The following is a 27,178-nucleotide window of genomic DNA, read 5'->3' on the forward strand; positions in this document are numbered from 1 at the left end:
CCAGGGCCAGCATGCCTTAGGAATGGCCACAGCTGTGTCACTTCTTCACCCTCCACAGTCCCCAGAACAGCATGGCAACAATCCTGGATGGCTGGAGCAGCAGCCAGGAGGTGGTGGGAGACAGGATTAAAGAGCAGGAGCCACCATTAAGCCAGCCTACAATCCTCTCCTCCTAAGAATGCTTCTGTCACTTTTGTTAACATCTCACAGGGAATTCATCTTGGAGCACGCTGGACTCTCCTGCAGAGTTTAGGGGCCTGGCAGGGATGCTAGAGACCTGTTTGTGGTGGTGTTTGCTGGGCTGGGCAGAGCTAATCTGGAACCTTGGTATCAAGACCTACTCAGCACACCAGGGCCTGAGTGGGGCCTGTGCTGGGGCTCATGGGCAGACACATGGTCACAAAATGTCAGGAGCTCGGAAGAAATCAATATATCCTCTAACTGGGGGGTGAAGGCCATGTTTTCAGGCTTAACCCTCCCCAGGTTCATACTTTCTTGTGTCTGGAGATGGGGTGAGGGAGGTAGGGGACAGGACAGTGGTAGGTAAACCCAGTGGCAAAACCAGGAAAGGTACAAGGCAAATAGGCAAAGCTGGAAAGGCCCCTAGAATTCAGGCCGGCCAAGGCTGTCATTTTACAGACAGGATCTGGGGCTGGGGTGGAGGTGTTTAGAGCAGAGAAGACTGGGGCACAGGGAAGAAGAAAAGGAGATCATGATATGACCCCGGGGGCAGTCTAGGAGGCCCTGTAGCTAGGTTTCATTTGCCCAACACTGTCTCCCATCTTCCATCTTCCCAGTGTTTTGGGGTACCCACTCCTTTACTCTGTGGCCCTGCTGGGGCTGTCAGTTTTAACACAGAACCTAAGCAGGTCGATCAGAGGACGCCATCCCATGGGACCTGAGGAGCAGTGAGGGATGGCATGTAACCCAGGCCAATGAGCATCTTCCCTGGGACTGGTAACTTGACGGTAGAGGAAAGATGTTCTTTTAGCTCTAGGGCTGCCACTGGCATCTTTCCACTTTGAGGCAAGATCCTGCATGCAGATTAAAGCCAAGAATACACACAGAGCTGAGGAATGGATGTGGAGCACCATTTGAAATGCTGGATCTAACCATGCCTGAAGCTAGAACTCCAGCTTCTCAAACTTCCCAAGTTATACCAGTCAATACATTCTCTTTTTGCTTAAGCCAGTTGGAAATGAGTTTTGGTCACTTTCCGCTCAAAAGTTCTGATGAATACAGGCTATAGAGGAGGGAAATTAGATTTCTTCTGGATGATTCCAGGAATAAGAGGATGGCCTGAAGATGGAAGTTACAGGGTGATGGATTCCAGTGTGAATCAAGGAAGACTTTGATAATGACAGGAGCTAACCAAAGAGACTGAGAATGCCAGGAGGGAATGTCTTCTGTCACTGGAGGTGCTAGAGCAGGGGTCAGCAAGCTTTTTCTTCAAAAGCCAGATAATACATAGTTTAGGTTTCGCAGGCCATGTGGCCTCTGTCACAACTACTCAACACTGCCACTATAGTGTGAAAGCAGCCATAGACAATATGTAAGTGAACGAGCATGGCTGTGTTCCAATAAAACTTTATTTACAGAAACAGGCTCACTGGCGCACGCACTATAGTTTGCTGACCCCTGAACTACATGGTTACTTGCTGGGATCTCTGGAAAAGAGGGGCACAGTCGGCAAACCGGAAGCGGGGGTGGAGTACCACAGGATGATCCACACAGTTCTTTCCGACCTGACGATTCGGCCAAAGGGCGTTCTAAGCCTCCACCAACTGACCTGTGACTCTGGTTTGGGAGGACACCCTGGTTGCAAGCAGAGAGGACTCTGCCTGTTTTTGGATTTTGGAGACCTGAGGCACAGCGGGTGAGACCGTCTTCGGTGGTAGCCTTGGAAGGGAGGGGTCCACCACAGTGAGCCCAAACTCCTCTCAGTGGCCCATCCATCTGGCTTATGTGTCATGCACAGACCTACCAAAACCACTGTGGCAAGTGGGGATCTGCTTGTGTCCTTCTATGCCACCAGTGGGTGAACCCGAGTTCCTAAATTTGGGCGCCAAAGCCTATTTCGGAATGTTCTGCTTTTATCCTCATTAACTCTTCTCATCTACATTCTTTGTTCTTTCACGTTCTTGCTTTCTTTCTTAGTTTGAGCTGAGTACCTCATTATCAGTGTCTCCAATTTCCTGTGAACAGTGCTGTAAGGTGAGAGATTTCCTTTAAGTTCTGCTTTGGCTGTATCTCACAGGTTTCGCATGCAATATTGTGCCACTTATCCTGAAGGCTTTTGTCTCCCAAACACACACAACACAGATTCTCTCTGTCCTAAAAGGCAGCATGTTCTAGAACACAATGACTTTGGTTCTTCCCACTGTTGGTGGGAAAGACTCAGACACTTGGGTGTTCCCCCAGCACCCTCGTCTCCACCAACCTGCCCTGAAAGGGCTGGGGGCTCCCTCACACAGGGCAGTACCTTGTTAACAAAATAAAAGATGGCATAGACAAGGACGTAGAACGCAGATCCCCCGGAGACTAGGAAATTCCTCCACCACCAGCGGTAATCCTGAGGAGGAAACAGAGCAGAGTTATTGTCTCTAGGCACAATCTCTCTTCCCCAAGTTTCATGGTTGCCTGAGGGGCTAAAGACCCTAGATAAGAACAGTAATATTTGGGGGTAATGGGAATGTTTTCTATCTTGACTGTGATCATGGTTACACAACCATATGCATTTCTAAAAATTCACTGAACTGTAGACTAAAATCGGTGAACTTTATTCTGCATACGTGATACCTCAATTAAAAAAAAAAAAAATCAACAAGGACCACAGCAAAAGAGCAGTAATAACAACAACTAACATTTCTTGAACAAATGCTCGCTGCAGGCCAGACACCATTCTAAGTGTTATACATGAATCAGCTCATCTACTCCTTGTAGTAGCTGAGTCAGGCCCTCTTGCTATCCTGTCACATGATGAGGAACAGAAGACACAGAGAGGTTAACCAACTGCCCAACCAGGGCTTCTAATGGAGGAGCCAGGGATTCAGCTCAGGCTGTTTGTCCCAGAGCCCTTCCCAAGGGGCTCCACCAAGAGCTAGTCTGCAGAGGGAGGGAAGGTCATCCCATATGCCTCAGCTACTGGAGAAACCACTACTGGAGTGGACTCTGTACTGACAAATCTAAGTGTCCTTCTGTCAAGTCTCAGTGACTACTCCATGTGACTATGCTGTGAGGTAGGGATTCTTAAATCCAGTCTACAGCTGAATAAATGGGGGTTCAGCTAAGTGAAGTGATGTACTTGCCTAAGACCTCATAGCCAGAGGAGGGGGGCCCACATGGGAAACCCAGACAGCTTCATGACCCATCCAGTCCAGACCCAGCTTTCCTCACCCCCAACTCTTGGCCCCATTCCCCTCACCTCTGCACAGAGCTGGAAGTACACCATAACGATGCTGATTTGTGAACACGACACCACCAGGATGATGAAGACAAGGAACAGGAAGCCAAAAAGGTAATAGAACTGATTCTCCCAGATTGCCTGTGGACACATCACAGCTGGCCTTCAGCTAGCCTGCCTCCACCCAGCGACCCCTTCCCTTGGCACATACTGCCTGTTCTCGAAAAGCCACCCCTCAGTTCCAACTGGCACACCACCTGCCATCAGGACAGGAATGGAGACACCATCATGATACCATTGGGGCCTGTAGGCCTCGCATGTGGGTCTGACTGGCCCTTCCTCCCTGGAGCACAGGGGGAGCCAGGCTGTTCTCAGGGAGGAGCTGCGGCATGGCTGATCCTGCAATGGGTGGGCCCCAGCCTGAACTTGACAACTTGTGGAAAATAATGAATCCCACCCAAATCAAAATTACACAGCAGCCACCACCACTTACGGGCAGCCTACTGTGTGCCAGACAAGGTGCTACATGCTTTATGTGCATCTCCAGATATAAGCCTATGAAAGCGTGGCCATTCATGGATGAGGAAGTCAAGGCTCAGAGAGCCTGGCGATTGGCCCAGGGTCACACAAAAAGAGTAAGGTACCCCCTCTGGGGGGCAGCCAACCCATCCTCTGACCCTTTTCCTAGGCAGGGCTAGGTGGGCAAGGGGGTCTCAGCAGGGAGGGGCTGGACCATTCCAGAGCAGCAGATGCTGGGCCAGTATATCAGCAGGGAGGGGCTGGACCACTCCAGGGCAGCGGATGCTGGCCCAGTACAGATTTGGTGCAAGGCACTCTAGGTGCAGAGTGCCGAGCTGGCTCAGCCAGGTGCAGATGGCTCTAAAGAGCCCTTCTGCCAACTTCCATCTTGGCAAGCCTGGGCAGGAGTCACATCATCCCAACAGCTACTACTTAACAAGCTCTGCTTGAGTGCCAAGGCCTGTGCCTTTTATAGACATTGTCACATTCTAGCCTCACAACAATCCTGAGAATTAGGAATCACTCCCCCCGCTTTCCTGAGAGTTCAGAGTATAACAGGTAAAAAGATGTATAGGGACCTGGAAATCAAATCAGATGCCATGATGTTAGTCATGGTGGAGACTGGCTGCCACATTACTGACACAGCTTCTATTTACTGAGCACTTCCCACACACCAGACCCCATATACGATGGCCTATCTCATTTATCCTTCCAAGCCATCTGAGGGGCAGGAGTGGACACCCTGAGAGCATAAATGGGCCTGTCTGAAATCTCTCAGGTGGTAAGAGGCAGAGCACATAAGTGGAGGGACAGGGACGAGGCTAGTAGGGGTGAAGGTTGTGTGTGGAGGGGCGGGGGAGCACCCTACCAACCTCCTGGGGCTGACCTAGCCCCGGGGAGAAGCAGTACTCACACTGAAAATGAAGAAGAGCTCGATGAACATGGCGCCGAAGGGCAGGATCCCAGCCATGAGAATGCTACGGTAGAAGGGGAGGGTTAACACCGCTAGGAGAGCCAGGCCACTGGGCATCCAGGCTCCTCCCAGGTAGCATGAGGGATGGTGCTCACACAGGTGTGGTGGTTCTAATTCTCTGGCATACTTTTTGGACCATGACAGCCTCCTGAGAGAGAGGCAAGCTGGGCATCAATCTTCTCATTTTATAGATGGGGAAAGTGAGGTACAGAGAGGTGGCATAACTTGCCTAGATCTAAGTGATGGTCTTCCCCTGTCTCATCTGCACTTTTCCATCCCTCCCTTCCCGATCCTGGGGGTTCTTAGGCCAACACCAAGTCTGGTTACAACTTGGTCTCCTTAATGTGGCGTCGAGTTAAGCTTTCACGAAGTCTACGAGAGCCTGTTGGAGCTGCAAAATACCAGGCACAACATCCCCAGGGGAGGGTACCCTGTTCCACGTTCTAAGGAAATGGCTCAGGGCACTGTCCGCCTTGCCCACTCTAGAATTCCCTGGCCTCACCCCTGCCAGAGACTCACCCAACAAATCGGTTCATGTACCACCGCTGTTCGGGGATCTGCCGGGGAATCTGGTTGGTGCGCACAGGGTTGTCATATGGCTGCTTGCGGAAGCCGAAGTAGTAGCCCAGGTAGACAAGGGGCAGGGAGATCCCGAACCACATGCACAGGAGGGCCACCATGGTGGGGAAGGGTACCTGCGGGCACAGCACCGTGAGGCCCCACAAGGCCCTGAAGCTCAGGCCAGGGGCTATGCAGGGAGGAGGGGGACCTAATGGGTCCCACGGAAGAAAGGCCACCACAACGGAGAAGATCCTGCAGACACATCCCCCACAAGGCTCCTGGCCAGAACCTCCTGGGGCTGATCCAGCCCTGAGGAAACATGGAGGGCAGCTTGAGGACCTTAAAGAAGGAGCCCCGGCATCCCAAAGGGGCTCGTCATCCAGGGAGGAGGCAGGAAGCAAGAACATAATGGGGTGGTGAAGAGGCCAGGATGAAGAATTACATGGTATGTTAACCGAAGACAAAAGGGAAAAAACAAAAGTGCACAAATTGTGTGTTCCCAATTTTGTTAAAATGAAACACCGTAATACACTATGAAGCCAAAAAAGCAGGTTATAAAACTGTATGTATAGGACTCCATTTAAATAGAAACAGCCCAGTATTTATATGTATATGTGCCTACAGAGGCCTATGCTGAAAAGTTGACAGTACTTCATCAGATGGGATGTAGGGATTATAAGTGATTTTTCATTTTCTTCTTTATCCTGTTCTACACAGTATTATGTTGTTACAAGAGTCATGCAAACTGGAAGAAGTGAATTAATATATACAAAGTGTTGAGAACAGTACTTATTCCAATGTAAGCACAATATAAATGCCTGCTGTTACATTGCAATTTTAAAGTTATATCATTCTATTTTAAATGTAGCTGAAAAGACTGCAAAAATATACTACAACTTCTCTGTACTTTCCAAAATTTCTACAATGAGTATTTATAATGAGCAGTTGGTAACTAACTGGGAGGAAAATGTTGAAAGAGAGAAGGAACACAGGTATAAAAGAGGAAGTGAGAGGATGAACATGACTCTGTCTTTCCTGAGGGTGGCTTCCCCAACCGCTGCAGAGAAGCCAGTCCACTGGCACCCCGGACTCCCAGCCTCACCCAAGGACCTCTGATCAATGGGCACCTGCAGGTGGAGGGGAGGTGGCTCTCGCCACTGAGGCCAGGATGGCAAATGCCTGCCCTCCCCCTCCACTGCAATCCTGCCACAGGATCAAAACCCACCCCCAGCTGAGTCTGCAATCCTACTCCATGAGTCCCGCACAAGTTACTACCAATGGCCGGGGCTGGCAGGGTCCCCGCTCTGAGGGCAGGACAACGCGCGGGGGCTGGTGTTGCGGGACAGCGACAGGCGGAGAGCCTTGTTTGGGATACTGACCTAATAAACCCACAGCAGGCAACGTTCCCTTGGCCGAGGCAACGGGAGATTCCCCAGCTGGCCCCTGGACTGTGGAAATCTCCCTTTAGAGAAGTGAGCTCTGGCCAGCTGTCTGCAAGAGCCCACAAGAAGGCCAGGGCTGGAGTATGGGCAGCCGGACGGGCAGGGCTGGGGAAACCCCAGCTCGTCCACAGCCCCTGGGACTGGGAACAGAATGCTGGGGACTCAGAAAAGGGAAGGGAACAGCAGGAAGTGACCTGTGGGAGTGGGACCGAGCATAGCCGTCCCTCCCTTACTTACTGCTCCTGATGAGTGCTTTCCCCAGATGAAGCAATTCAAAACGAAGCAGATGCCAAAAACCACACCAGGGTACAGCGTTGCTGTCTGGAAGCAAGGGAGACCAAGTTGGGGGTTGCAACTAGGGAGCTGCCACCCGTCCCAGTGAGGTCCCCAGACTAGAGGCCCTCAACCCTCCTTGTCCCTCAGGACTCAGCTCAAGGACCATTCCTTCCAGAAAACATTCCCTCAACTGCCCTTCCCCTGCCCTCATCCCAGTCTGTGAATATGTATTGTTACCTGGTCAATGTCTCCCTATCCCCGAGACTGGAAGCTCCTCAGGAGCTCCCCCTGCCCACTGAGCTGCTCCCAATCCTTAGAACACAGTAGCTGCTCAATACACATTTGCTGAACAGGAATGGCAGCTCCCTATTTGCAATGAATGCAACTCCCTAGGAATGAATGAATAAAACTTTTATAAAACACCTATGTCCGGGCCTCACCCAAACAGCCTAGAGTGGTGGATAAGCTTTGAATCTTAGGGGCGGTGGGTGCTGGCCTCACAACACATCCTCTCACCTACTCCTCACTACATGCCTGCCTCGATGGATAATTAGCATTACCCTTTCTAAAGAAGAGGGCACTGAGGCCCAGCAATGTTAAATACACACCCTGACTCCACACAGCTAAGGGTGGATCAGAGGCTCAAACACAAGCAGTATAACCTGAGTCCCAGCTCCTGACCCACTGTGTTGTAGACCATCCACTCAGATCTCTTGGACTGGGGCCCAGGCAAATGGAACCAAAGCCCTGGGCCTACAGGAGCCTTCTTCACTGCTGTGGCTGCCCAAGCACCCAGGAGGGCCACTGACCACATTGCCTGAGGCCCCCTGCAATCCGGCACTCAACCTCCAATGCCAATTTCATCTTAGGCCCATAGCCCCACTTCCCCGCCCTCCACAACGGGTCACTGCCCTTGTGCTGTTATGCAGAGTTATCAACATCTCAGGGTATCTGGCTCCTGAGTGCTAATGCCGTGCCAAGGGCCTTCCATTCAGTTTCTCTATCCACACAACAACTCTGAGGGGTAGGTGCAACCATCCGCCACCGGAGATAGGGAAAGAGAAAGGACAGAGCCAGGACTGGGAACTAGGAGATTCCAGAACCCCAGACCACCCTGCTGGCTGCTTCCGCCCATCTGAAACCTTCCTCAAGGCCCACTTCAAATGCCATTTCCTCCCTTGTTGCGTGTTCCTGCTTCATACCACTGTGCAGCAGGGCATTCATCTGCCCTCCTGGCCAAAATTTACAGAGTGGGCACTGTGCTAGGTACCAGGGGTGAGAACAGGAAGAAGATTCCAGCGAGGCAGACAGACCCGTAAATGGAGAACTAGCTCCATGGCACTATTTGTAGGCATGAGGCTCTGCCCAGGCTCCTCTGGGGTGTCAAGGAGGATACAGAGGTCAGAATGGAGGAGGAGGCTTCTAGAGGGTGACACTGGAGCTAGACCTTATGGATGAGGTGGGAGGAGAGAGGGGGTGGTGTGGCCGGGCACAGGGGAAGACAGACTGGAGAAGGGCAGATGAGTATCTGCACAGCTGTGGGCCGTAGCACATGCTCACCTGTGGGCAGAGGCAGAGCCCCAGGGAAGGGTCATCTCTTGCAGGGACACCAGGGGCGCCTAAGATAGTCAAGGGTCCGGGCGAGAGGTAAAGATATCCTAAACCTGGGCAAGAGTTCTAGAGCCAGAGCTGGAGCTGGGAGGGAATTCACAGACTGGCAGGAAAACTCTCAACACTTGTTGCCCGAGAGGAGGTGGGCAGGAGGGAGCAGGAGGCTGGGAAGCAACGCAACAGTCTGGCCTGGGGGTCCAGGTGAATGATGGTGCCCTCAGACGCAAGGCCCAGGTGCGGAGCAGAGAGGCTGGGTTTGGTGTGGGGCTGGCTGAGGGAGGTCCTGGGGGTGCTGTGGGAGGAAGAGCCGCACCAGGGGAGGTGGGGCTGGGTTCCACGCCTCCATAGGTCCTCAGTTCTTGGCACACCGTGGCCTGAGAAAAATACTCAATGCATCAAGAATTTAGGACCTTTCTTTGATCCTTCTAGAACAGTCCCCTTCACAGCTCTTCTACAGGGAGGGCTTAATTTGTGCCAGGGGTGTCGCAGCTAGAGCTCCCCTGGGGCTTTTGACAGAGAGAGAGAGAGAGAGAGAGAGAGAGAGACAGAGAGAGAGACAGAGAGAGAGACAGAGAGAGAGACAGAGAGAGAGAAGGGTTTCAGAAAGCTGGGACCACAAGCTTCTCTGAGTTTGGCACCAGGGAGTTCCTGGGTCCTGGAGGGCCTCACTTGTCTGGGAGAGGGGGCTTAGGGCTCCCTGAGAGGTAGGGTCAAGTCCCAGGCATCCTCCTGGGTTTCTATGGTCTTTTCCGTTGCCAAGAACTGTCCTCACCACCAGGAGAACAGAGAAGGGCAGGACCTGTTCTCCCCGAAGAGGAAATGGAGACAACAAAGTCCAGAAGATAGGCTGGAAGCACCACGGCCAGGCCTCTTTTACCCCTGGCGGGTACTTGTCTTTGCTCCATGGCGCAGGATGTTCTCTCAGCAGCCCTGGTGGTCAGTTTCTGGCCTTAAACTTTGACACCTAGGCTTGGTGCCCAAATCCTGTTATTCTGAATTTTCTATTTCTTCTCTTGTTTGAGCCATCAGACAGTGTAAGCTAAAAATCACCTCAATTCAATCCTCTCTTCTTACACATGCAGCAAAAGGCCCTTGGAGGTCTCAAGGTGCCTGTGGCGACAGCCCAGTGTTCCTGACCCTCAGGTGAGTTCCCCCCCGCCCCAACTCTATCACTCTGCTGCTCTGCGCCTCTGGTCCTAACCCCCACCACAGACTGCCTACACTGCTGAGGAGCCTAGGAAGAAGCTTCTTGGCTCCACACCAACACTGGCAGGAGGTTGGGATACTTACACAGAAGGCTCCTTTCTTCCACCGATGGCCTTTTAGAGTGCGGTACAGACGGCCAGCAGAAAATCCACCAAACACCCTGCAGGGAAAGGGGAGGGATCCACACCAATGGGATTTGCTGGCTGAAGGGCAGGCAGCCTATGCCAGCCCCAGAGCCTGCTCAGACACACCTACCCCATGAACATGAAGAGGAAGCAGGCCGTGGTCATGAGAGCTCCCCGGCTGGAGGGCGACAGCATCCCGAGCATGGCCACGACTGTGGAGGGAGTGGGGGAAGAGAGAGAGTCAGGGTGGCTGATGGCCATGGTCCCAGGCCCCAGCCCCCATCCCAGGATAGCACACAGGGCCCAGGGCAGATGAGGCTAAATGAGGCTCCCTTCTCCCTTGGCCTTCTTGACAGCATACTCCCTTCCTCTCTGCAGGGGAAGACCGGTCTCAGCTGCGATGCAGAGGGGCACAGTGGCACTGGGCCTTGGCTGGACACATCTTAACTGTGGCTTCCAGCCCACAGAGCACTTGCAACCAGCCAGGCACTGAGCTGACAGACAGCATTATGAACGCCAGCTCACTGAATCTGCCCTATCAGCCCTCCAAGGTAGAGGCTGGTTATCCATTTCTCCAATGAGAAAACACGTTCGCAGAGGTTAAGTGACTTATCCAAAGTTACAAAGCTTAAAGGCGTGAGGCTGATATACAAATTTAGGCAGATCAGTTGCTGAGAGATTAGATCTTAAAAGTTCTCATCAAAGAAAAAAAATGATGTACCTACGTGGGGTGATGAACGTTAACAAAATGTACTGTCGTGATCATTTCACAATCTATACATATATCAAGTTGTTGTGTTGTCTACCTTAAACTTACACAGTGTTATACGTCAAAAAATAGTTAAAATGGAAAAAAAAATTTAGGCAGACTGACTTAAGAACCATCTAGAATTACCATATATTAGGGTTTTTTGGGCTGTTCTCTGAGAAAAGACCTGATTTTGTTCCCAATGCCATTGCTGACTTATGTTAGTCACTAAGGCCTGACTGTAGAGAGAGGCTGATGTCACAGCTGATGTGCGGCTTCACCGATGGAGTGGGCGTGGTAGGCTATCAATAGTGCTGGAAAACTCTGAGGGGCATCATACCACCAGAGCCTGGTGCTGAGAGGACCCAGCCTTCCCACTGGGATGGCTGACTCTGTCTGGCCCTGTGTTGCTGACATGCCCCCCTTCTCCAGGGGGGAAGCCACTCCTCTCTCAGACTCAGGCCTGTGTGCCTCTGGTGACAGGACCCCACACCCAGCCCCACCAGGCCCACTCACAGATGACTATGAGGATCATACAGAAGAGCTGAATGCCTGAGCCCAGGAGGGAGCTGAGGATCATGGGGTACTGGGGGGGCCTGAAGACATCACCATGAACCAGCTTCCACCCAGACTCTTCCATGGTGTCTTCCTGCAGGAAAGGGTAAGAGAATGAGGCTGCTTCCTGGGCTTCAGAGGAGGCAGCTCCTGCAGGGACCATCCCCAAGGACCCATGCCACCTGACTAGGGCTGAGGGTCCCTCAGGTATCAACCAGCCTCCACTCTGACAGGAGTGTAAGCAAATGAAATAGCGCTTCCCAGAGAACTGTCACACGGAAAAGGAGGGCACAAATATGAGGCTGACAGCTACACAAAAGGCAAACCTCCTCTCCAAATTCCATATGCCTCGGGCATGAAAAAATAATTTAAACATCAACACAATGAAATGTTAACTCTGAGGGGTTTTGGGTGGTGAGATTTAGAAGCAATTTTTTTTTAGCTTTTTTTTAATGTTTATTTTTGAGAGAGAGAGTGTGAGCGGCGGGTGGGGGTGGGGGTTTCAGGGAGAGAGAGGGAGACACAGAATCTGAAGCAGGCTTTAGGCTCCGAGCTGTTAACACCGAGCCTGATGCGGGGCTTGAACCCATGAACCGTGAGATCATAACTGGAGCCGAAGTCGGATGCTTAACCGACTGAGCCACCCAGGTGCCCCACCCCACCCCCGCCAGCTTTTTTTACCTGATTATAAAAGTAGTATGTGTGGGGCGCCTGAATGGCTCAGTTGGTTAAGTATCCAACTCTTGATTTCGGCTCAGGTCATGATCTCACAGTTCATTGAGTTGAGCCCTACATCGGGCTCTGCGCTAATAATGTAGAGAGCCTGCTTGGGATTCTCATTCTCTCTCTCTCTCTCATTCTCTCTCTCTCTCCCTCCCTCCCTCCCTCCTCAGCTCACACATGCGCATGCTGTCTCTCACTCACTCACAAAATACACTTAAAAAAATTATGTGTTCTTGTGTAATAAAAAAGTGAAAAAATATTTTTTTGGCATATGGCATGATATTCAAATGGACAAAAAGTAGAAATTTTTTTAAAAATCCAGAAAGACTACACAAAAGATATAAAACTCATAAGTAAACAGTCAAAAGTTTTTAAAAACCCAGAAAGACATAAAACAATGCCATTGTTTTGATACATTTCCTTTAGCCCTTTATATATGTTTATGTGCATATGTATATATAATTTTTAAACAATGGAATTGGAATCATACTGTATTTACTGCGTACTGTTATTTTCAGTTGATGTTTGATCATGAGCATTTCATCATTTCCAATAAATATTCCTTGAATTACTATTTTAATGTCTGCACAATTTTTCATTGTGTAATTGTACCATAACATAACCAATCCATTATTATGGAATATCAGGCTACATCCAGTTTATTCGAGTTATAAATATAGCTATAATAAATATTTCTAGACCAAGCCTTTGTGTTTTTGTTTTCCTTAGGAAAATTCTAGAAGAATTACTGGGTCAAAGCAAGCAAATCATTTTATAGCTTATGGTATATGGACTGATTAGTTACTTTTCAGAAAACTACCAATTTATACTTGCTTGGGTGGTGTGCAAAGGTGTTTAGCTCAGGTCAACCGTGCCAATGGTAAGTATTATACTAAAAAACACTTGAGCTGATTTGAAGGTCCAAACTTTTTTTTTTTAATGTTTATTCTTGAAAGAGAGCAACCGAGCACAAGTAGGGGGAGGGGAAGAGAGACACAGGGAGACAAAGAATTTGAAACAGACTCCAGGCTCTGAGCTGTGAGCACAGAGCCCGATGAGAGGCTTGAACTCACAAACTGTGAGATAATGACCCAAGCCGAAGTTGGATGCTTAACCACCTGAGCCACCCAAGTGCCCCACTGTCTTCTCATTATTGTTGGACTCTGTATTTGCGGGGGCGGGGGGGGGGGGGCGGTTATCCCTGAGGTAAAAATGGTTATTCGCAAGTTTACTAGCCATGTATAGTTTATACATTTTTTGTTCCTTCTCACATTAGAAATTCTGGGGCTTTTTAATTCTTTTAACTGTATCATCTTTTTTCAAGTTTGTTGCAAATACTGTCTCCCACTTTTCTGTTTTGTGTGTGTATGTATTCTGACATGCAGAACAGTTTTTAGATTTTTTTGTTTTAAGTAGGCTCCACAGCAAATGCGAGGCTTGAATTTACGGCCCTGAGATTAAGAGTTGCATGCTCTACCAACTGAGCCAGGCAGGTGCCCCCAGTTTTTAGATTTTTAATGTCATATCCATTAAGTTTTCTTTCTGTGATTTCTCCCAATCCTTTTGTGCTTGGAAATCAGAAAGCCTATCCCCCTCATTTTGGGATTAAACATTTATTTTCCCTTTCAAACTACTCTATGAAACACACACACACACACACACACACACACACACACACACACACACACAGTCTGATAGGCCCAGAGCCCTACTGCTAGTCTGCCCTCCCTCTCCAAGTCCATCCCTCCCCAGCCAAGACCTCGTACAATGTCATCCTCCTTGTTATAGTTGGCGATGTCCTTCCGGAGGGTCCGAATGATGATCATGCTCAGGATGCCTGAAACAAACGGGTGGGGAGAGAGTTGTGAGTACTGCCAATACGGTCTCCTGGGCTGCATGCCCTCCTAGGCTTGGTGTTTTGCTGAGTGATGGCTGGGAACTTTCTCCAGTGGGAACTGGCTATGCAGCTGCCTCTCCTGAGCAGAGCTCTACCCCAGCTATCCAGACAAGGGCACACGGAGGATTGCTCCCCTGGTAGGGGCAGGAAAGAGGGCAGGGGACAGGCGTGGGCAGCCAAAGCACAGTGCTTTTTATTCCAGGGAGAACAGCACCCAGCTGCTCTGTGGCTTGGTCTTACTGACTTCTGTAGCCTCACTTCCTCCCAGACTCACCTCTTACTCTGCCCTGCTTGTCTACTCCTTTTGTCATCCGTTCACAGCCTCCTCTACTCTCACCTCACGCCTCTACCGGGGCTATTCCTTGCTCCCTTTGCCTGCAACGCCCCACTCTGCCCTGACTCCCACCCCCGCTGCAAGACTCACTCTAGGCATCTTTGCCTTTCAACACACCAAATGGTTTGGAGGTCCCCTCACTTGTACCTCCACAGTAGCTCGTTTGCTACTGTGGGCAGCACACGACAGTGGTTAAGAGAACGTGTTGTATGACCTCAAGCTAACTTAACATTTTAGGCTTAGCTCATGGAATCTGAAGGAATGAGAGGTTTCTAAAGTGCTTATTAACACAGCAGCTGGCCCTCAGTTAAGTGTGAAATACAGAGCAGCAGGCATTATCTTTACTTCCCATATGATACTGAAATGACCAGTTTTACTCTACCTCTGCCCACTACCCTCCTCCTGCTCGCCAGCCTCTCACCAAGCCTGTCCTACTGCAGGGCCGTGGCCTTGCTGGACCAGTCCTTCCCCGGGTCTCTGAATGGTGCTCCTCATTCAGAGAGGGTTTCTCTAAAGCAGCCTTCCACAGCTGGGCGTCTGGTCACCCTGTATCTGCTCCACAGCACTTATCACCCTCAGGTCTCAACCATGTTTTTGCTTTTTTGTCTCTCCTACCACCAGAACAGACTCTTTGGGGGCAGAGACTGGGCTGGACCCGCTCAATGCCACATCCCCGGCCTGTGGCACAGTGTCTGCACAGCATGGGCAACAACAAAATCTTGTCGAATGAATCAAGGAAGGTGTGCACGAAGAGATGTATCTGTCTCTCCCTAGGGAGCTCTCCAAGGTAGAGACTGAATCTTCTTCACCTCTGCACACCTGACGCCTAGCACAGAGCCCTGATGTCTGTTTTGACCTACACTCGGCCCCCTGGAACACCCTAGAAGTCCCCCTTAAGTAATGTGATGCCTCAGACCTTCCTCCCTCACCCTCTTGTCCTCTCTACCTTCCATCCCACAGATCTCTCACCTGATAGGAAGAAGACCACCACGACGGAGTTAATGATAGAAAACCAGTGGATTTGCACATCACTCATGGTCAGGTAAGTGTCCCAGCGAGAGGCCCATTTGATGTCACTTTCCTGGAGGGTGGCAGGGGAAGGGGGAAGATAGGATGGAAAAGAAGCACTTGGGAGTCAGGTCTCTTGTTAGACAATTCCTGCCCAGACCAGAACCCGCCTCCCCTGTCATGAGCTCCAGCCCCTTCTCACCTCCCAGTGTACAGAGTAGGTGAAGTACAGCTGATTCTCCTTGGTGGGGTCAATTTCCTGGGGCGAGGAGCTGGTGCCCTCAGGCAGGGTGCAAGAACTCTTCTCGTCTGCTTTGATGTCTGTGAGAGATAGAGACTCAGTCTGTTCCTGTGGGGGCCAGTGACACTACCCATGGACTGTTCTGTGGGGTTGGGAGGGGGGCCTCAGAGGCCTGCTGCTGGGACCCAGGGTCTGAGCAGAAGCAAGACGGTTGTAAAACTGTGCATCCCAGAGCCCTGACCTTCCTAAGGGCCGTTGGGGATGCAGAGAGGCATGTGCTGGGTGTGCAAGAGGGGGTCTGAGACCCTCATTTAATGTCTTCCTTCACTCAATTCAAACATTCACGTATTCACTCAGTCACCCTCACCAAACAGGAAAAATACCACCAATTCATGCTATCATGTTTTCTCATTCACTGTCTCCAAAGGCCCAACACTTCAGTACTGCAATCAGATGCTTCGTTCTTCATTTACTCATCTGTTCATCCTGTTATCTGTCCACCAATTTAACACATAATAAGAACCTACTACGTGCCCAGTACTGTGCTAGAAACAAAATGGGGAGAAAAGGAGACAGAGTCTCTAAACTCAAGGAAACAGTTGAGGGGAGAGATGATGTCAAAAAATCCCATGGCAGGGGCGCCTGAGTGGCTCAGTTGGTTGAGCGTACGACTTCGGCTCAGGTCATGATCTCGCAGCTAGTGAGTTCGAGCCCCGCGTCGGGCTCTGTGCTGACAGCTCAGAGCCTGGAGCCTGTTTCAGATTGTGTCTCCCTCTCTCTCTGACCCTCCCCTGTTCATACTCTGTCTCTCTCTCTGTCTCAAAAATAAATAAACGTTAAAAAAAAATTTAAAAAAAAAAAAAAAAAAAAAAAAAAACCCATGGCAAACGTAAAGCTGTGCTCACGACACTCACCAGAAGGAGGGGCAGCACAGTGCTCTGAAAGCACAGGATCTATGTCTACATGAGATTTCTGGGTATGACTGAAAACGAGGTTCCATAGCTTAAAAAGAAAAACAAAGAAAAAAAAAAAAGCCAGAAACCCACTACCACCTGGACCAAGGCCAGGCCTGCTAAATCCAAGTATGTCCCATGGTGAGCAAAGGCTGACAGGTGAGAAGCTGGACCAGGTCCTATCAGGCCTATAGGGCTAGGGTTGGGCTCTCAGATTCCTGCACAACTGTTGACCTGGGCCAATTCTAGTCTACGCCAATCACTCACACAGAGGAAGAGAAGCACAGAAACCAGCTGCCCGACCGCTCTGCCTGCCCCTTTGTTCTTCAACTGAGGGTAAGCCGGCTGGTTCTTATGAGAGGCCTAGCCAAGTCCCAGTGGCTGTGTGTTCTTGGCCAGGTCACTAATCTCTCTGAGTCTCTGGTTCCTCATCTATGATCACCACATACCTCCAGGGGTTGCCGGGAGGTGGTAAACTGGGAAGGTGCCAGGCCAGGACACAACAGATGGCAGCTCTCCCCTTGCTCGTCACCTTTTCTGATGGGAATGCAGTGACCCTACTTTGGCCGGGCCCATATAACACAGTGGCCTATCAGCCGTCTCAGAAACGAGTGTGAGAAGACCCTGGGTGTGGAAGCCCAGGCCCATCCAGCCCTGCCCCTCTGGTCACACCTCCCCACTCACCCTCCAGCCTGATGCTCTGGGGAATCACCTCGAAGCGGACGACGCGGTACGTGTGCTCCTGGTCCTCTTCCAGGTCCTCCCGGTGGTAGTAAAGGATGAACGAGAGGTGATTGTGCAGGTAGATCTAAAACAGCGATGGAGAGAACAAAATACCAGCAGTCAAGAAATAGCCAGAGAATCACCCCAGGTAGCAGGTCCCTCCCCTCGTCCAGCATGCCGAGCTATTTCAACCTGCCAGAAACACTGCTCTCACAGCACTCCCCACTCAGAAACCCTCTAGGGGTCCCTGGGGCTTAGGCCCACCATTCAAGGCCTTCGATCATCTTCTCAGACATCTAGCTCCCCCCGCAGTCTCACCTGACATCTCCCTGCCCCGTGCACAGTCCCCACTCCACAGCTGTGTTCTCACATCTGCTGCAGCTAGGATACCACCCGACTCCACTCAGCTCGAGCCTACCTAGTTTTCAAGGCCCACCTCCTCCATGACAACCTGAACGCACAACAAGCTCTTCTGAACTCCGCTGGCATCAGTCGTCATGGCGCCAGCACCATCAGTGAGCAGCAACTAGGACTTAAGATGCAGGGTCTACATGGTCAGTCCTCTTCCTAATTGGGACCAGAAGCCCTTTGAGGACAGGGATTTTGCCTCAAAAGAAATGGTTTTGCCTTTTATTCCCCACACGGTAGGAGTTCCGTTTAGAAAATTAGAAAGAGAGGAGAATCACTATTACAACCATTGCCATTATCAGCGTATTTCTCAGAGGCTGTGCTATGAAGCAGACACACAAATTATCTGATTTACACTGCATAACAACCCCAAAGGGCGGGTATGGCCATTACATACATTTCACCGACAAGGAATCGAGGGCACAGTGAGGAAATAGGTAGGCTCAAGGTCACTCAACAACTAGTAGGTGGTGGAAGTGAGATCCAAAACCCAGGAAGCCAGCATGCTCTAGACCACTACAAAGCTCTCTTTCCTACATACTGATGGAATTCTGTGTTTTTTCTTTTGTTTTAGTCTTATAAATGTGGAATCTAACTTTGTAGGGACTGTGCCTTCCACTTCCTGTGTAGCATCTGCCAGAGCCTTGCCCAAAGCACTCGGACTCTGACAGGCCATGCCTAGGGGCACTAAGAGAAAGCTGCCCTGGCCATCCTACCTTTGTGATAAACCTCTAGCTAAATATATCCTTCCCTGGGGCCCCAAGAGCTCGTGCCTTAAAGGGTGAAACTCCCACAGCCCTTCAGCCCGCCGAGACACCCTACCTTGTTGACATCCGTGAAGCCAAGCCGGTAGCCATGCTCAAACTGCACATCCTTTTCCTTCTTCTTGTCATCGCCTTCGCGGTTGGAGTAGAGCTCCAGCCGGGTGGCCACAGGCAGGTTATCGGCAATGCTGGAAACCGAAGGCCCGCTCAGTCCCTCTGGGCCGCCTCTCCCGCCAGTGCCCTCCCATCCACCAAGGCGAGGCTTGCAGGGAGCAGAGGACAACTTACAGGTGGACATAGTAGTCTTCCGTGATCCGCTCGGCCACAAGCCGGCTCTGTTCCACGGTCAGGGTCACTGGCTTGTTGGACTGGCTACACAGAACTTCACACTTCTTTTCGCTGTTCATTAGCACCTGGAAAGGGGTGTTGACAATCCGGTCCCCTCTCAGCACCTCTCCTGCCGTAAGAGAGACAGATGGATCTCAGAGTTTCAGCCCTGAGGGTGCTGAGGCCAGCAGAGCCACGGGGACACCGGGCTGACTTGCAGGGCCTCTGGCAGTTCTGCACCTGGCACTCAATGCTCTGCCCTGTCTGTAGATAGCTTGCCCATCCTACTCCCACCTGTACGTTCCACCCCCGTTCTGCTCTATCACCCCCAGACTCTCCAGGGCACATCAAATATGCCATGTCATTCCATGCCTCTGGGCCTCATGTCATTTCCTTTGCCCAGAGTGCTACTTCTTGCCCCATGTTCCTGGGAAATTCCTCCTCACTCTTCAAGCTGTTTCTATTTCACCCTCTGGGAAGTGCTTTCTGAGTTCTTCAGGGCTGAGCCCGTCACCCTCTTCCCTGATTTGCCTCTGTATACAGGCAGTCTTGTACAGTGGCGAAGACAGGACTGGCCATTGAACCTTGGCTCTGCCACTCACTATCTTAGCAGTCTTGGTTAAATTACTTAATCTCAACAAACTTCAATTTCCTTACCTGTAAAATGGGGATTATAATAGTAACCATCTCACAGGGTTACAATGAAAAATAAAGTACCAGGCACAGAGCAGGCAGACAACAAATACTATTTTTATCATCAGCATCACCTTTGCACCTTTCCATGTCAATGATGCGACTTTGCACAATGTGTTAATATATTAAATTTCTGCGACCTCTGAGTTCTTTTAAGAGCCGACAATGTGTCCTATTCATTTCTGTGTCTTCAGATCCTAGCTCAGGCAGGGAGAGGAAGTGGACTGAAATCCAGCACCTGAGATTTTTTAGCCAAAACATGTTTTTACTTAACGAACTGGCACACCCTTTGCATGCCTGTTGCTTCAGAGGGGCCTCCGGATGTCATGCTAGCAGGCACTGAGCAGTTAGGGACTGTCAACTAAAACCGATGGCACTTTCATTCTGAACTCTACTAACAGTTCTTCTGGGACATTGTGAAACTGGGGCAAGCTGAAGACCCACCAAAGCCAACAGGCAGGACTAGCTCCTGCACGAACACTTGGTCTAACACGTGCTTCCCAGCATGGACCTACTTGGATACAGCACTCTCTGCCTAGTTAGTCAGTCCTTCCTTCAGTTGTTTGTTTGTTCATTCATTTGTTCATTCATTCATTCGTTTGTTCATTTGTTCCTAACTAGTATTGGTTACGTGCTGGGCCCTGAAGATGCAATGTTGAACAGACATACTCATGGATCTTACAGTGTAGTGGGAAGACAGACTTTGGTTAAATCATCAGGATAACGAGACTACATCGCATAACAAGAGGAACTTGCTCTAGACATGGGGGAGCAGGTCTAGGAAAGTTTCTCTGAGGAAGTGATGTTTGAAGTGAGCTCTAAAAGAAGAGAGGCGTTAACTATGTAACGAGACAGAGGAAGAACATTCTAGACAGAAGGAACAGTACATGCAAAAGCTCCTGAGGGTGGGAGAAGTGTGGTGAGTCTGAGACACCTGTGTGGTTGCAGTGCAGAGGGCACGTGGGAAAGTGACTTAAGGTGAGCTCAAGAGATGGGCCAGAGCTGGACCTGAGGGCCTGGGGGCTGTGCTGGAAGTCCGATCTTTATCCAGGGAGCAAGAAACGCCAGTGAAGGGTTGCTAACAGCTGAAGGAAGATAGTATCTGATTCTGATGACAGAAAGATCACTCTGGCTGTTTTGTCAAGGAAACACAGAAGAGGCAAGGGACTGGTTGGGGCGATGCCAGTCAGTCATGCACGTAAGCGATAACGGTGGCTGGTCAGGGCTATGCTGAGGCTGGAAGCACGTACACAGATTCAGGAGCTACCGAGCAGGCAAAACTAGGGGACCTGATGCTGACTGATAAAAGGGATGAGTGAGGAGTGGTGCACATCAGGTAGACTGAGGTTTTCACAGCCGAGTGCTAGGGGGAAAACAGGAAGAAGAGCAAATTTAGACCGAAGGCGTTTTTTCAGTTTGGAGATGTCAGGTGGGTATGTCAAGCAGGAGGTGAGATATCCAAATTTAGGGCTCAAAGGCCAGGTCAGGGCTGTGGATAGAAGCTGTGAGTTGCTGGCCTGTAAACCGTGCGGCAGGGCACGAGCTGCGCCACCTCAGGGAGTACGACACAGCCATGCAAAGTAGCAGCCGGGACGAGTGTGGACGAGGCCACTCAGGAGAGGGACTCCCCTTCTCCCCCTTTTAGAAGCCTAGTAACGGCAGCTGAGTCCATTAAACCCAGGGAGCAACTGGCCAGTGGAGAACAAGGATGCCAATAAGACACGTGCACGGTCCACTGTCGAAATGATTCAGGTCATACTCTTCATTTCACAGACGGCCATGCTAGAACCAGACAGGGACAGTGACTAGCCCATGATCATTCAAGGGGATTGTGGTAGTGCTAAGCTCTTGGGCCCCTTCCTCTACACCATGCCCTAATGCCCACTTCTTTTTGGTTTACAAGGAGCTCACTTGAGAAAAGGAAGGACATACACAGAGAGAAACCAATCTGCAGACCAAGCCAGCAGGTATCATTTCTTGATATTTAGAAATTAAATTTAAACCAGGAAAGAGGACATGCTGGTTTGGAACGGCTCATTTCTAATACAGAAGTATTCCTTTCAACCTTTAATAGCTGGAGCAGAGAGCCAGCCAGGCTGAATGAGCTACAAGCTATGAACGTGGACCCTCTAAGAGAGCCTGACATTGTACTCCAGTGCATCTGCCACAGACACTCCCTCACCCGCCACGATATGAACCTCCATCAGTGCGATCACCATGAGCACAGCCCTCAGACAGCCCAAATGAACCTTTCTGGGGAAGGCAGCCAGGACAACAGAAAGAATCGTCTTTAGAGTTAAAAACAAACAAACAAAAAAAACCTGGGCTAATATCTCAGTTTCTCCACATATTGGCAAGTCTTAAACTCCTGAAGCTGCTGTTCCCTCTACTATGAAATGGGGGTAACCCTATTGGTGAATGATTGGGGCACATGACTTTACCTCCTTTTGTCTCACTTCCCTTACCTATGTTAAGGGGATAGTAAGGGTAGCTACCTTCATAGGGCTGCTGTGAGAATTAACTAAGTTAAAGCAGAGAAGGGCCTAGAACAATGCCCAGCTCCTAGAAGAGCCCTGTAAATACTAACGGTGGTGATGATGATAATGCTAAGTACAAGGCTTGCCATCCAACAGGTATATAATGAAGGAGGTTTCTGCTCCATTCAGGTAGGACACTAACATTGACTGAATCCTCCTGTGGATTCTTACACTGGGTCAGAAGTGGGAGAGAGAGGAATGGAAGGCATGATCCCTCCACTCTAAGAGCCCCTAGGCCATGAAGGGAGCCACTCCTTGAAGACAGAATGATACAATACAGCAGGATAACTTTTGTACACAGAGGTTTCTATTTCTTTTTAAAAATTTTAAATGTTTATCCATTATTTCACACACACACACACACACACACACACACACACACACACACAGAGTAAGTGGGGGAGGGGCAGAGAGAGAGAGGGAGACACAGAATCTAAAGCAGGCTCCAGGCTCTAAGCTGTCAGCACAGAGCCTGACACGGGGCTTGAACCCACAGACCATGAGATCATGACCTGAGCTGAAGTTGGAAGCTCAGCTGACCGAGCCACCCAGGTGCCCCAAGAGGTTTCCATTTCTATGAGGCAGGAACATCCCCCAGCTTCATAGAAGATATGGCAGAGGCTCAGAGAGGTTAAGATCACCCAGTGTCACACCGAGGTGCTGAGCCACAGGCTGCCAACGAATCCACACCAGCTCATGGGAAGGGAGGAGCTGCTCTCAAGGGTCCGGGTAGCAAGGGGCCTGGAAGACAAAGCAGGTCACGTTTCTCAGACAGAGACAGGTGGTTGGGCGTGGCATGGTGTGGTGTGGAAAGAGAAAAGAAGCATAAGTGACAGGCAGGAGGGGCAGCCCAAACAGTCAGTGGAAATCAGCCCTGAGGCAACAGTACGAGTCAAGACTGAAGGCTGGGAGGTGCTGCCTGGTTCTGGTTAAGCTGACTAAAACATCTGAGCCATGGGTAGCCCTGACAGAGAAGGCAGCCCTTTCAGAGGCCTGCTCAAGAAAGTTCTCTTTCTCCCTCCTCAGCTAAAAGAGGGAAGTCTCCTAAGTTCCTTGAGGTCAGGGACAGCATCCTTCCAAAACCAAGATGGGCACAGAGTAAGTACTAATAATTTTGTCAGGAACAGAGGCTTCTGAATGAGTGTCTTTTGCTTTAAGTCTAAAATTCTACCAAATGAAGAATTATTTGAATTAGAATAAAATGGCTACTATTTATGGAACACATATGTCAGACACTGCGCTGGGTGCTTCACACATTATTTGAGGCAAGTCTTGCACAACCACTTAGCAAGAACTATGGTGATGTTTCTGCTTCCTTTAGGGCCAGAGGTAGTCACTCATTCTTTTAATTAAAAGCAGAGTAGGTTACAGAAGCCAAGAGAGACAGAAGGGAGTATCTAGAAATCAAGGGAGAGCCAGTCTGAGCAGTAGCCTGCAACTCTGAAGTCCAAACACATGGACTCCAAGCCCAGCTTAGCCATTAACAACATGACCAGAGGCAAGTCACTTAACCTGTAAAATAGGCATAAAAACAGCAACTACCTCCCCGGGGATGTTACGAGGATTGAATGAGCTGATATGTACGTAAACCACGTAGAATGGTGTCCAGCACACGGTAAAGTCAGGGTTCACGGCTATCATCATTACGCAAAGATCTGGCTTCCCATCTGCGACAGGCTGACAGTGAGAGAAAAAACTTACCGAGATTCTCTGCCTTGTAGGTTATTTTGCTGGGCTGGCAGAAGGGCAGCGAGTAGTATTCATAAGGTAGCTGGGTTCGAGAGCTGGTGAGCTTCACAGCCTAGTGGGAGAAGAGAGGCTGTTTGTTGTTCCTCAATCCAGAAACCAAGGCAGCTGTTTCAATAGTTCTACCTGTACCCACACATCGTTGGTATAGTTGCAACGTTATCAAATAAGCAAACTAAATGCAGCAGATGCAACTGCAGCATACTACACACGAGAAAGTCTACAATTCTGATTCCGTGTGTTTTTCAGCTTTAGACTACATCACAGATTTTGTTTAAAATCATAACCAAATTCAAATACACTGAGAGTCTGATGTCCTTTGACCCTATAATTTCACTTCCGGGCATCTTTCCTAAGGAATAACTCCAAACGAGGATAAACTTTAGGAACAAAGAGGTCCACTCCTTGCTCATAACCACAGCGTGGTTACAGTGCCTACAGTTCCTCGAGCCCATCAGGCTCTGCACCCGCTGCTCCTCTTGGTCCGACCCCGTGCCTGTCTGGCTCCTTCTCACATTTAGGTCCCAGCTTAAGGCCCCTCGTCTGGAAGTCTCTCCCCAACTATTTCATCTAAGGGAATTCCTTCATTTGTTGTACTCCAACATGTGTAGTTTCCCAGGTAACAGGTCTGATACAACAAAATTATTTTGTTTACCTGTTTTAAAAAATCAGTTTCCCCCACTAGAATTTAAGATTTAAGCTTCATGAGGGCAAGGACCTACAGAGCCAGGCACACAGTAATGCTCATTAAATGTTTGCTGCATGACAGAAGAGAGGAAAAACGTGAAAACAAGTATAAGCCCCCACAATGGTCAGTAAGCCATAATATACTCATCCAATTAAATATCATGCAACCATTAAAAATGAGGTTTAAGAAGACCATGAAGTAGAATGTTTAGGAACTGATAACATGCACACAGACTATAGCTCTGAAAATAGTGACAGTCATAGACAACACCAAACCGTAGGTAAACAGAACAAAATGTCGCAAAAAAAAAAATTCTAGTCTACGTATAAATAAAATTATCTTTGCTATTTAGAAACTATCAACCATTCCTCATGCATCATCTATAAAAGGACAAATAATTTTTATTATTATTTTTTTTAATTTCTTTTCAACGTTTATTTATTTTTGGGACAGAGAGAGACAGAGCATGAACGGGCGAGGGGCAGAGAGAGAGGGAGACACAGAATCGGAAACAGGCTCCAGGCTCTGAGCCATCAGCCCAGAGCCCGACGCGGGGCTCGAACTCACAGACCGCGAGATCGTGACCTGGCTGAAGTCGGACGCTTAACCGACTGCGCCACCCAGGCGCCCCAATAATTTTTAGAATCCAGGTCCACAATCCTTTTTTAAAATTCATGCTTTGATATGGAGGTTCCTTAAAAAATGAAAAAATAGAACTATCCAACGACCCAGCAATTGCACTACTAGATATTTATCCAAAGGATACAGGTGTGCTGTTTCGAAGGGGCACATGCATCCTTATGTTTACAGCAGCACTATCAATAATAGCCAAAGTATGGAAAGAGCCCAAATGTCCACCGACAGATGAATTGATAAAGATGTGGTGTATATATGTGTATATATACATATACACAATGGAATATTACTTTTTAAAATAATTTTTTAATGTTTATTTACTTTTGAGAGAGAGACAGAGAGACAGAGCACAAGTGGGGGAGGGGCAGAGACAGGAGGGAGGGAGAGGGAGGGAGACACAGAATCCAAAGCAAGCTTCAGGCTCTGAGCTGTTAGCACACAGCCTGATGGGGCTTGAACCCACACACAAACTATGAGATTGTGACCTGAGCCAAAGTCAGATGTTTAACTGACTGTGCCACCCAGGTGCCCCTATATACAATGGAATATTACTTGGCAATCAAAAAGAATGAAATCTTGCCATTTGCAACAACATGGATGGAAGTAGAGTGTATGATGCTAAGCAAAATAAGTCAGTCAGAGAAAGAGAAATATAGTTTCACTAATATGTGGAATTTAAGATATAAAACAGATGAACATAAGGAAGGGAAGCAAAAATAATATAGAAACAGAGAGGGAGACAAATCATAAGAGACTCTAAAATACAGGGAACGAACTGAGGGTTGTTGGAGGGGTGTTGGGCTAAATGGGCAAGGGGCATTAAGGAGGACACTTGCTGGGATGAGCTTCGTGTGTTGCAAGTAAGTGATGAATCACTAAATCCTATTTCTGAAATCATTATTATACCGTATGTTAACAAACTTGGATTTAAATTAAAAAAAAATCTCATGCTTTGAAATTAGGAATTTATTTTAAAAACATTTTAATGTTTATTTTTGACAGAGAGAGAGAGACAGAGCATGAGTGGGAAGGGGCAGACAGAGAAGGAGGCACAGAATCAGAAGCAGGCTCTCTCTGAGCTGTCAGCACAGAGCCCGATGCAGGGCTCAAACCCATGAACCACGAGATCATGACCTGAGCTGCTACCTGACTGAGCCACCCAGGAGCCACAAAAATTTTTATTTTAAAAGGGCAGGGTGGACAATGCCCTCCAGCTGAGTCTGGAGCAGTACCCCATATTTAATGACTATCTGTGTAAAGAAATGCAAAAATGTTCATACTAAGTGGGATAAATAAAGTCAAACACTTCAGGCCAAGTCTTGTCTATAAGGAACTTAGAAAAACTGGGTTTCAGAGCTTTTTAGATGTCAACTAAGAGAGAGAGGACATCTATTAAGCGTTTCATGAATTGCTTAAGACAAAATGGCCAAAAAGTTACTGTCTATTAGAACAGCCTGGGGGCGCCTGGGTGGCGCAGTCGGTTGGGCGTCCGACTTCAGCCAGGTCACGATCTCACGGTCCGTGGGTTCGAGCCCCGCGTCGGGCTCTGGGCTGATGGCTCAGAGCCTGGAGCCTGTTTCCGATTCTGTGTCTCCCTCTCTCTCTGCCCCTCCCCCGTTCATGCTCTGTCTCTCTCTGTCCCAAAAATAAATAAAAAAACGTTGGAAAAAAAAAAAAAAGAACAGCCTGCTATTTTGTGTTTCTCCCATTCTCTCTTTCTGGATAATCAAAAAAGAATCCACATTGCAAAGAAACTGAGCCCCACCTTTATGTTCCCTCCCACCCTCCCTCCCCCAACCCAAAGTGTGCCCTCTTCCATCCCCAGCCTGGCAGGACTGGAAGCCAGAGCCACCCTCTCCTCCCTGTGCCACAAGCTTTGCTCTGGAGGCAGCTTTTGACAAAAGCACTGAGAGGAAGGGCACTGCAGTAGTTAAGAGATGGAGCCGTTAAGAACTAATCCTACTTCTTTGTCTCCATATGACCTTGGGCAAGTTGGTTTACTTCCCTGGGCCTTCGTTTCCATATCTATAAAATATACGGTAAATCTGTAAAATATACAGTATCTGCCTCAGAGGGTTCCT

The 27,178-nt window shown here is 49.3% G+C and overlaps 1 protein-coding gene and 1 long non-coding RNA gene across 4 annotated transcripts in view; one reads left to right on the forward strand and one right to left on the reverse strand.

The window, feature by feature from the left end:
* Positions 1–27,178, reverse strand: part of TM9SF4 (transmembrane 9 superfamily member 4) — a 53,767-nt gene that overhangs the window by 2,442 nt on the left and 24,147 nt on the right. For 2 of the 3 annotated variants that reach the window (XM_040447370.1, XM_040447371.1), the window contains exons 3-17: positions 23,729–23,828; positions 18,759–18,927; positions 18,529–18,658; positions 17,260–17,383; positions 15,584–15,702; positions 15,343–15,454; positions 13,909–13,979; positions 11,381–11,513; positions 10,247–10,328; positions 10,076–10,151; positions 7,136–7,219; positions 5,415–5,590; positions 4,836–4,899; positions 3,425–3,544; positions 2,483–2,572 (exon numbers count right to left, since the gene is read on the reverse strand). In XM_040447370.1, coding sequence (XP_040303304.1) covers positions 2,483–2,572; positions 3,425–3,544; positions 4,836–4,899; positions 5,415–5,590; positions 7,136–7,219; positions 10,076–10,151; positions 10,247–10,328; positions 11,381–11,513; positions 13,909–13,979; positions 15,343–15,454; positions 15,584–15,702; positions 17,260–17,383; positions 18,529–18,658; positions 18,759–18,927; positions 23,729–23,828 — 1,650 coding nt within the window. Of the gene's footprint in view, positions 1–2,482; positions 2,573–3,424; positions 3,545–4,835; positions 4,900–5,414; positions 5,591–7,135; positions 7,220–10,075; positions 10,152–10,246; positions 10,329–11,380; positions 11,514–13,908; positions 13,980–15,342; positions 15,455–15,583; positions 15,703–17,259; positions 17,384–18,528; positions 18,659–18,758; positions 18,928–23,728; positions 23,831–27,178 lie in introns of those variants that run through there. The other variant, XM_040447372.1, reaches the window with a different exon arrangement.
* LOC121012331 (uncharacterized) lies at positions 9,862–11,426 on the forward strand. Its single transcript, XR_005782054.1, has 3 exons — positions 9,862–9,928; positions 10,495–10,667; positions 11,320–11,426. It is a non-coding gene; the product is annotated as an uncharacterized LOC121012331 (long non-coding RNA).

This window comes from Herpailurus yagouaroundi, unplaced genomic scaffold (assembly GCF_014898765.1).
Source record: "Herpailurus yagouaroundi ecotype Mexico unplaced genomic scaffold, PumYag 196, whole genome shotgun sequence".
In the NCBI taxonomy this organism is placed as follows: Eukaryota; Metazoa; Chordata; class Mammalia; order Carnivora; family Felidae; genus Herpailurus; species Herpailurus yagouaroundi.